The 11,208-nt window shown below is 37.1% G+C and overlaps 2 protein-coding genes and 1 pseudogene across 2 annotated transcripts; 2 read left to right on the top strand and 1 right to left on the bottom strand.

Annotated features, from left to right (window-relative positions):
- The first annotated feature begins 4,141 nt into the window (after positions 1-4,141).
- LOC121262140 (putative UDP-rhamnose:rhamnosyltransferase 1) lies at positions 4,142-4,756 on the top strand. The gene has a single exon (XM_041164552.1). The coding sequence runs from the start codon at positions 4,142-4,144 to the stop codon at positions 4,754-4,756; it is 615 nt and encodes a 204-aa protein (XP_041020486.1).
- A 2,621-nt stretch (positions 4,757-7,377) lies between these two features.
- Positions 7,378-9,152, top strand: LOC121263876 (putative UDP-rhamnose:rhamnosyltransferase 1). The gene has a single exon (XM_041166958.1). It carries the CDS (start codon positions 7,463-7,465, stop codon positions 8,861-8,863), a length of 1,401 nt encoding a protein of 466 aa, XP_041022892.1. The 5' UTR covers positions 7,378-7,462; the 3' UTR covers positions 8,864-9,152.
- A 100-nt stretch (positions 9,153-9,252) lies between these two features.
- LOC121263875 lies at positions 9,253-10,806 on the bottom strand (annotated as a pseudogene).
- Between the last annotated feature and the right edge of the window lie 402 nt (positions 10,807-11,208).

Here is an 11,208-nt window from a genome sequence, read left to right as displayed (position 1 = left end):
TTCAACAGAGCTTCTAGCGTCAGTATTCAGCTCAACACCCATCACATCGCAAGCTGTCCTATCATATCGTGGCCAAGGGAATAAAGCGGAGGTCCTTGTCCATTGGAGCAGTAGCAACCCAGCAGAAGCTACCTGGGAAAACCAAGCAGTAATCAAGACGCAATTTTCAGAATTTTTCTTTGAAGAGGGAAGGAATGATACGAAAGTCTAACGTCAAACTTGGAAATAACTTATTTGGAAGGAACGTCTTTGGCAACTATGGGTATTTTTGGCTAGAGAATAATTGTGTAAAGAGGCAGACTTGCCTTATTTCGGAAAATCAATTAGCATTTATTTCATCATTTATTTTACATGTTTCCTTTTATAAAACAAGTTGACTATAAGTATGTAATCCATGATATCAATAAAGCCATCAGTGAATTATTTGCAAACTATTGTTTGTAGAGGCGGGTTCCTCCTAGAAACCCACGTTTATCTCTTACAATTTTTTAATATAGGAAGCGCACGCAAACACAATCCGGCATCTTTCCCACTCAACCTGCCAGTCACACGTTCCATTACTAGAGCTCGTAACATTAAGCACTAATATTAATTTTTAGGATCGAGTTCTTTAACATTGGTTGGGAAACGTTGTTGAAGATCATGTTTTAACAATGTGATCATCATCAAGGCCGTGTCCCTCATGTTGGTTCATTGTTTTTCTGTTGTACTATTACATGAGCTCTAGGGGTGCTACCTGCCTTATGGGGTGGGGCCACCCCTATCCTACCCCCTGCCCCAACATGGACGGGGGTTGGTATTTTTCCCCTAGGCTCCACCCCCATCCATGTGGGGGTGGGGTACCCCGTCTATTGACAGGGGTGCAAGGCTGGACCTCCAACTGTTCTCCCTTGCCCCTCCAATCTCCGCATCAATTCACAGCACATTGAACACAATCAAGCAATTCACAAAACCACATGCACAATCAAATCCTCCACAATTCACAATCTCATATTCCTTTAATCTCATCCTCGAATCTCCATTCACAAATAATAATAAAAAATTAAAAAATTGGGGGTGATTCGTGATGAGATTTGGGAGTGAGCCTCACCTACATTCGCCCAATGCTGAGGCTTACAAGAGATTGCGATGGCAATCTGCGACGACGACGGCGACTCTAGATGACGGTGGAGACTGGTGAGGCAAGCGACGAACTGGAGAGAACCAAGAATCCCAGAGAGAGAGAGAGAGAGAGAGAGAGGAGAAGAGGAATCGTGAGGAAGAAGAGAAGCAAGGGCCGGGGGTTCTTCGACTGGGTATTAACCCATAATCAAAACGCCGTCATTTTGATTATGGGCAGTGGTACTGAAAGAAATACCATTGTTTTGTGCCTGGGTATTTTATTTATATAATATGTATTATATATATAATATATATATAATTTATATATATTATTAACGGGCGGAGTGGGGCGGGGTTCCACCCCATCCCGCCCTCGCCCCAGCCTCTGCTTGAAGCCCTAGATATAGCCGGGGTCCCCCCGCACCTCGCATCGGTGGATGGGGTAATCCACCCCTCCCCACGGGGCGGGGCCCCGCTGCCAACCCTAATGAGCGTTCTATTATTTTCGACTTTATCACTTATATTTTCCTTGTTTTCTTTTTTATTGTCAAGGTATTCCTCACACGGGTTATAGTAGAAAATAACGGAGATATGTATATATATATATACATATACATAATAGTCTCGATCAATATGATTTGTGCCCCTTCTATTATTTATATATTATATTACCTTTCCATTTTTGCTCAAAAGAAAAGGTATAAATAGTTATTATTTTGCACAATCGATCGGAAAGTTCGTTTAGGTCTCGTTTGGATGTTGAAATAAGATGGGATAAAATGAGATGATCATATGAAAAAATTATAAATAATAATGAAATATCATATGAATAGTAGTGAAATAGCTTGAGTTAAGATTTTATGGAGTTTTGAAAAATGAGAGAAAAAATTGAATAAAAAAATTATAAAGTTAAAATATTATTAGAATATAACTTTTTAATATAATTTTTGTTTTAAATTTTAAAAAAGTTGATTTTTTTTTTTTTTTGTAATAATGAGATGAAAAAATTTAAAATTTGAAAATTTAAAATTGAAAAATATTTATATTTGAATGATATTTAGATGTTCAGATAAGATAATATAAGATGGGTTAAGACCATCTCAACATTCAAAATTTCAAACAGCACCCTCGTCATCATTGAGAATTGTCCGTATGTAAAAATGAATCAAAAGATCATGAGATTATATCCCGTTATTGATTCTTTATAATTATATTATCATAACGCCCATGTGATAGAAAGAATAATATTTTATAACGCTAGGTTAGATGAGCTCATAAAGTCGCAATCTACTGAAGATTTGGCTGAAGCATGGACACGTACGGCCGGTACTTACAGATAATGATATGAAGCAGATCAAAGCAAATTGTTTGGCACTCTGGCAACGTTCTATGCTATGTATTATACATAACATAAAATACAGAATATACCTTCTGCCATGATGATTCAAGAATGAGCAAGAGTCTAAAAGAAAATCTACTTAAGAGAAAGAAATATTTGAGTAGAAAGAGAATTTTCTGACCTATGCCTTTTGATTGTCGTACTGATGGTGTACACATGTTCTTTATTTATAGGCTAGGCTAGGCTAGGCTAGGAATCCTCTAACAGAGTTAGACTTGAACTATTTCTCCCATCAAGGAATAGGATAGGGCTTATCCATTACTAGTTTTTCAAAATGACACTCTTAACACCCAAGTTCAAATTAAATTAAACTTCTTAACAGATAAAATCTTAACAAACTTGATAGGCAAGAGTGTCACTCTTGATAGAACTCTAAAATTCTCCCACTTGACCCTCTTGTCACACAAGTTTTCATATAGGGTGATAGAAAAAACAAATATGGCCAAACATTGTTTATTTTAACTAGTTATTGAACACTCCCACTAAGATAAAGAATATCATAAAACGAATCATGGCAGTAAAGCCTTTATAAAGTCAAGCCATTCCTTCCATGTATCACATGTACAATACCCCATAAATAAGTACCATATGAGCAAATAACTTTATGAATGAATTTCCATTAAGTCATACGGGTCCTATTTTACATTATCTAATGGATAAAAATAATATGCACAAAACAACTTTATTCTCCAAAATAAAACTAAAATAAATATTGTATGTCTATAGACCAAAAAAAGAGAAAGTAAACATAAAATAAGTTGACAAGTCCCATATTGTCCACATGACCCTTGAACTGTAGTACCGATAAGCCTTTGGTCATGGGATCTGCAATCATCAACTCAGTACTTATGTGCTCAATAAACACCTCTTTCCTTTTAATGCTCTCTCTCTAACATTGAGGTACTTGAGGTCACTATGCTTACTTTTGGTACTGCTTTTATTGTTCTTGGAGAAGAAAAATGTAGCAGTATTATCACAGAAGATCTTTAGTGGCCTCTCTACTCAATCAACAATCTAAAGACCATTGAGGAAATCCCTCAACCATAATGCTTGAGTAGTAGTTTCATAGCATGCTATGAACTCTACCTACATAGTAGACGTAGCAAAATAGTTTGCTTACAACTCCTCCAGAATATAACACCCGCAACAAGTAGAAAAAAATATCCTGAAGTAGATTTTCTGGTGTCTACACATCCGGCAAAATCCGATTCTGAATAACCAACCACCTTTGATCGGTCAATGTGTATGTAGGTCAATCTGTAATCCTTGGTTCCTTGTAAATACCGTAGAACTTTCTTTCGACCATTAAATGTTAGTAAAGGTTATCCACGGATGGAGCATGAGCATTTCACCGTCACCCCCAAATGGGTCCCTTTCCCATAAAAAATAGCAATTTGGATCTTTGAGGCAAAGAAAATCCTTGACGGCTTCGATGAAATTAATGCTTCAGGTGTTTTAGATTGGTTTCGTGTCATCACAGTAGCCTCGGGTGCTGAAGCTATGGCTACTAAAACCTGCATGGAGATCGAAGCTGAGTGGTTGAAGATCCTTGGTGACCTTTACGAAATGCCTATAATTCCAGTGGGCTTGTTGCCGCCCTCAACCTAAGAAAGTGGAAACGAGAGAGATAGCCCTTGAGATATGATTGTTGTCTGGTTAGACAAACAAGAGAAAGGGTTAGTGGTTTTCATAGCATTTGGAAGCAAAGTCCAACCAAGTCAACAAGACTTTATCGAGTTGGCTCTTGGGATAGAGCAATCGGGATTGCCCTTCTTTCGGGTTCTAAGCAAACGAAGTTACTCAGTTGCAGGGGACTTAGTTGAACTACCAGAAGGGTTCGAGGTTCGAACCAAAGATCGTGGTGTTGTTTCGACGAGTTGGGTGCCTCAGTTAAGGATATTAGCTCATGATTCAGTAGGGAGATTTCTGACCCACTGTGGCTGGAGCTCAGTATCAGAGGCACTCAATTTTGGACATGCACTTATTATGTTGCTCTTCTTTGTGGACCAAGGATTAATCGCTCGGTCCTTGGAAGAGATGCAAGTAGGAATTGAAGTACCAAGAAATGAGCAAGATGGGACATTTACGAGGGACTCAGTGGCTAAGAAATGGAAGTTGGTGATGCAGGATGCGGAGGGACAAATTTATAGGGACAAAGCCAAGGAAATGGCCACCATATTTGGGGACAAGGACCTTCAACACCAATACATTGATAAATTTGTAGAGTTTCTTGAGAACAAGAGGCATGTTTCTTAATCAACCATCCTAATCTGATTCTTCTCGCATGTGTGCAGTGTGCATATATATGATAATTTGTAGATTCTCAAGTTCAACGTCATTATCATGCCAATCTTTATCTTTTGAATAATATTATACCATGTTATATGATAATCATGATGTCGCAAATCATTAAAGTTCAACTTTGTTATCCTAGCAATCGATCGATATAGTGTTTTTTCGGTTTCTAACACTTGATCAAGTTGTAAATTGTAATCTTATAGAAGGCAATCCGTGAGACATGTAAAGGAGAGTTGCTACATGGAAATTTAATTTTCAAAAGGTCATTTTCGCACCAATGTGGCAGTATGGATCATGTTAGCATAAGTCAGCGTATTAAAAAGAAGACAGGTGCTAGATATACAAACCATATATATAATGCATTGATCCGTTATAAATTGAGTATTGAAACAGACCACCTTATGTTATAAGGTGATTAAAATACAAACAGATATCCATACAATCTAATCTGATTAAGAGACATGCCCATTTTTCTCAAGAAAATCAACAAATTTGTCTACATATTGGTGTTGGAGGTCCTTGTCCCCAAATATGGTGGTCATTTTCTTTAGGGGTGTTCATCCGGGTTCCGACCCGGGAACCCTGGTATACCCGAACCGGAACCCGAGTTTCAAACTTTTTAAATCTTAAAATAATAATAATATTAAAAAATAATATTCTAATAATATTTTATTATCTCAACTCAACTTAACTCAGGCTTACCCACATGCCATTAATCTACATCTACCCAACCATGAATGAATGGTAATAGCGCCTTCATATATATTGTCTATTCAGCCAGTGCAACCCTGACAGTACTGATCAGTTTCTTTTACGCTTATTAATTTCTACCACTCATTTATTATTATTTTTTTAATTTTTTTATTTAATAATTAAAAAAGTAATTATTAGTAAAAGAACAATGCTACACAACCTCTCCAATCTCTACACACCACATTTTTTTAAATTTTTAAATTTTTAATATTTTTTTAAATTTTTTTTGAGTTTATTCTTTTTAAACTAATTTAATTATTTTATTCATTATTCATATATTAAATTTTTTATAAAAGAAAAATATAATAAAAATTAAAAAAAGTGTGGTGTGTAGAGGTTGTGTGAATAGTAGGAGGCGTTGTGTAGATTTTTTCGTAGTGAACTTATATATTTTATTAATTTTTTCTTAATTATTAAGAATGTTAAAAAAATATTTTAAAAAAATAAGAATTTTAAATTCACTATAAGGTAGTAAGTAAGCCTATCATTATATTTTACATTTTTACAACACCATGGAGATTTGCATGCTAGATTAATCGATTTAGGTTCGTCAATTTGAATTTCAAGGCATGGATTTAGGTTCGTCAATCCTACAATATGCAACGTGCAAAGTGATCAAGATCACTTGTTTAAGATTTCTATTATAGCTACCATGCATATTATTACAAGTTTTTACTTGAATAGATTAATCATATCAAACATCTAGATAGCTTTAATAATAATAGAGTAATTCTTCATTCTCAATTTTTTCTTACATCCCTCGTCACACATGGTGACTTGGAACATTTCAAGTAATTTTTTTATTAACCACTGAAATATGAGCCACCTTAAATATCATATTATTGATAAAGATAGATCAGATATTGATTTTTTTTTTTTTTTTTTTTTTCGCATCGGAGTTTATCAATATAATTTTTTAAATTTTAATATAAAATATAATAAATAATTCAATTTTTTTAAATTTTAAAATAATAATAATATTAAAAAATAATATTTTAATAATATTTTATTATCCTAACTTAATTTAATTTATTTTAATATTCAAATGCAGGCGAAGTGGACCTAAATGTTAGCTGTTTTCAACCGGATGGAAGTCGAGGTCCAGCTTTATAGAATGATTATAAAAAACAAAAAGCCAACTGTCACCACCCAGCAATAGCGTGATGCCTCCCATTCAAATCTGCCTGTATCTGTCGTATCTTTGGCACGCCCATAATCTGACGGCAGAAATGCATACGAATCTGCAGCAACGAAAGGGAGGCTATAAGGAGTTCTTATGCGTTTTGTCTTGTACGTTCACACTCAGATTTGCTTTTCATTAATTTTAATTGTAACTGTGAAACGCGTAAATATCATCTAATTATTTTGAAAAAAATAAAATTTATTATAAAAAATTAATTTTTTTTATTTAAATTTTAAATTTTATTTATTTTTTTTAAATAATTATACGACAATTGAACAATTTATAATTGTAAATATTATTCACTTTTTATTTTGATGTTAACAGTGAGTGACAATGGATAAGTAAACACTACCAAAAATTTCTCTCCACACTCTTTAAAACTGCTATAGCTTTCACTTCTCCCCTAGCCTCTACTCTCCATCTCCCCTTCTCTTCTCTGTATTTGCAGTGTTGTCTTTATTTTTCACATTTTTTTATGCTGTCAAATGACAATGATTCTTTTCATTTTAAATAAAATGAACTCGTATCTATCGGAATAATCTGAAATGATAAAAAAGATCTTATATTTTAAACACTATATATACATATGCTCCACAATGGTAGGTTAGATGTCATGTCATGTGGGGGATCCCAATAATTGCATGAACTTCAAATGTCAAAAGAATCCTAGCCGCACAGAACTAGGATAATAAGAGAAACACAGAACGCCACTAGTACCATTGATCGCCATGGCTGAGACTAACAAGCTTCACATAGCCATGTTCCCATGGCTAGCCTTCGGTCACATAATCCCATTCTTAGAGCTCGGCAAGCTCATAGCCCGAAAGGGTCATCGTGTTTCATTCATATCCACTCCGAGAAACATCGAACGCCTCCCAAAGATCTCTCCAGATACAGCACCTTCGATAAATTTAGTGAAACTTCCTTTGCCCCGTGTTGAGAACCTGCCAGAAAATGCAGAGGCCACCATGGACGTACCATACCACATAGTTCCTTACCTTAAGAGGGCTCATGATGGTCTCCAAGAACCTTTGTCTCGTTTCTTAGAAAGTTCGACTCCTGATTGGATTATTCACGACTTTGCACCTCATTGGTTACCTCCAATTGCTGCTAAGCTAGGCATCCCACGGGTGTTCTTTAGTATTTTCAGGGCATCATCCTTATGTTTCTTTGGACCATTAAATTTTAGCAAAGGTTATGCACGGACAGAGCCTGAGCATTTCACCGTCAGCCCCAAATGGGTCCCTTTCCCATCAAAAATAGCATTTCGGATCTTTGAGGCAAAGAAAATCCTTGACGGCTTCGATCATGAAAATGCTTCAGGCGTTTCAGATTGGTTTCGTGTCATCACAGTAGCATCGGGTGCTGAAGCCGTGGCTACTAAAACCTGCATGGAGATCGAAGCTGAGTGGGTGAAGCTCCTTGGTGACCTTTATGAAATGCATGTAATTCCAACGGGCTTATTGCCGCCCTCAGCCCAAGAAAGTGGAAACGAGAGAGATAGCACTTGGGATATGATTGTTGAGTGGTTAGACAAACAAGAGAAAGGGTCGGTGGTTTTCATAGCATTTGGAAGCGAAGTCCAACCAAGTCAACAAGACTTTATCGAGTTGGCTCTTGGGATAGAGCAATCGGGATTGCCCTTCTTTTGGGTTCTAAGAAAACAAAGTGACTCAGTTGCTGGGGACTCAGTTGAACTACCAGAAGGGTTCGAGGTTCGAACCAAAGATCGTGGTGTTGTTTCGACGAGTTGGGTGCCTCAGTTAAGGATATTAGCTCATGATTCAGTTGGGGGATTTCTGACCCACTGTGGCTGGAGCTCAGTATCAGAGGCACTCAATTTTGGACTTGCACTTATTTTGTTGCCCTTCTTTGTGGACCAAGGATTAATCGCTCGGTCTTTGGAAGAGATGCAAGTAGGAATTGAAGTACCAAGAAATGAGCAAGATGGGACATTTACGAGGGACTCGGTGGCTAAGACGCTGAAGTTGGTGATGAAGGATGCGGAGGGACAAATTTATAGGGACAAAGCCAAGGAAATGGCCACCATATTTGGGGACAAGGACCTCCAGCACCAATACGTTGATAAATTTGTAGAGTTTCTTGAGAACAAGAGGCATGTCTCTTAATCAACCATCCTAATCTGATTCTTCTCGCATGTGTGCAGTGTGCATATATATATGTATGATAATTTGCAGCTTCTCATGTTCAACTTCGTTATCATGTCAATCTTTATATTTTGAATAATATTATACCATGTTATATGCTAATCATGATGTCGCAAATCATTAAAGTTCAACTTTGTTATCCTAGCAATCGATCGATATAGTGTTTTCTCGGTTTCTAACACTTGACCAAGTTGTAAATTGTAATCTTATAGAAGGCAATCCATGAGACATGTAAAGGAGAGTTGCCACACGGAAATTATTTAATTTACAAAAGGCCATTTTCGCACCAATGTGGCAGTACGGATCATGTTAGCATAAGTCAGCGTATTAAGAAAAAGACAGGTGCTAGATATACAAACCATATAAATGCATTGATCCGTAATAAATTGAGTATTGAAACACACATTAACACCTGAGGTTATAAGGTGATTAAAATACAAACAGCTAGATATCCATACAATCTAATCTGATTAAGAGACATGCCCCTTTTTCTCAAGAAAATCAACAAATTTGTCTACTTATTGGTGCTGGAGGTCCTTGTCCCCAAATATGGTGGTCATTTCCTTGGCTTTGTCCCTGTAAATTTGTCCCTCCGCATCCGTCATCACCAACTTCAATGTTTGAGCCACCGAGTCCCTGGTAAATGACCCATCTTGCTCATTTCTTGGTACCTCAATTCCTGCCTGCCATTCTTCCAAAAATCTTGCAATTAATCCTTGGTCGATCCAAAAGGGCAACATAATAAGTACTGCAAGTCCAAATTGGAGTGCCTCTGATACTGAGCTCCAACCACAATGGGTAAGAAATCCCCCAACTGAATCGTGACCTAATATCCTTGACTGGGGTGCCCAACTCGTCCAAACAACCCCACGACCTTTGGTTCGGACCTCAAACCCTTCTGGTAGCTCAACCGAGTCCCCACCAACTGAGTCACTTTGCTTTCTTATAACCCAAAAAAAGGGCAACCACGATTGCTCTATCCCGAGAGCCAACTCGATAAAGTCTTGCTGCCTTGGTTGGGCTTCCGTTCCGAGTGCTATGAAAATCACTGACCCTTTCTCTTGTTTTTCTAACCACTCAACAATCGTATCCCAAGTGCTATCTCTCTCGTTTCTGCTTTCTTCCGTCGAGGGCGGCAGAAAGCCTACTGGAATTACATCCATTTCATAAAGGTCACTAAGGAGCTTCACCCACTCACCTTCGATCTCCATGCACGTTTTAGTTGCCACGGCTTCAGCGCCTAAGGCTGCTGGCACCAAACGAGCCCAATCTGAAACACCTGAAGGGTTTTCATCAAAGTTGTCAAGAAGTTTCTTCGCCTCAAAGACCCGAAACACTATTTTTGATGAGAAGGGACCCATTTTGGAGGGACGGTGAACTGCTCTGGTTCAGTTCGTGCAGTAGTATCTGTGCTGCCCTTTAATGGTCCAAAGAAACATAAGGATGATGCCCTGAATATACTGAAGAACAATCGTGGGATGCCTAACTTAGTGGCAATTAGTGGTAACCAATTAGGTGCAAAGTCGTGAATAATCCAATCAGGAGTCGAACTTTCTAAGAAACGAGACAAAGGTTCTTGGAGACCGTCATGAGCTATCTTAAGGTAAGGAACTATGTGGTATGGTACGTCCATGGTGGCCTCTGCATTTTCTGGCAGATTCTCTACATGGGGTAAGGGAAGTTTCACTAAAGTTATCAAAGTTGCTATATCTGGAGGGATCTTTGGAAGATGTTCTATGTTTTTCGGAGTTGATATGAATGAAACGCGATGACCCTTTCGGGCTATGAGCTTGCCGAGTTCTAAGAAAGGGATTATGTGACCAAAGGCTAGCCATGGGAACATGGCTATGTGAAGCTTCTTATGTTCAGCCATGGTGTTCTGAGTTTCTCTCTACGCTCTTTCTTCTCTGCAGATTATATTTAAAATGATTTCTCCTCTCGTTTGAAGTTGATGCAATTATTGGGTTCACCTGTATCGGGTGTCCTCTCCCACGTGCCATTAATCTACATGTACCCAACCATCAATGAATGGTTATAGTGCCTTCATATATATTGCCTTGATATATTCAGCCAGTGCAATCGAGAGTACTGATCAGTTACTTTTATGCTTATTAATTTTTACCACTCGTTTATTATTATTTTTTTATTTTTTTATTTAATAATTAAAAAAATAATTATTAATAAAATTGTACATTTTTTTTAATTTTTTCTTAATTATTAAGAATGTTAAAAATATTTAAAAAAAAAATTCACTATAGGGTAGTAAGTAAGCCTATCATTATACTTTAAATTTTTAAAACACTATA

Source organism: Juglans microcarpa x Juglans regia, chromosome 4S (genome assembly GCF_004785595.1).
Source record: "Juglans microcarpa x Juglans regia isolate MS1-56 chromosome 4S, Jm3101_v1.0, whole genome shotgun sequence".
NCBI classification, from domain to species: Eukaryota; Viridiplantae; Streptophyta; class Magnoliopsida; order Fagales; family Juglandaceae; genus Juglans; species Juglans microcarpa x Juglans regia.
The sequence above is the reverse complement of the archived record's forward strand: the minus strand, read 5'-3'. Positions and strand labels throughout refer to the sequence as shown.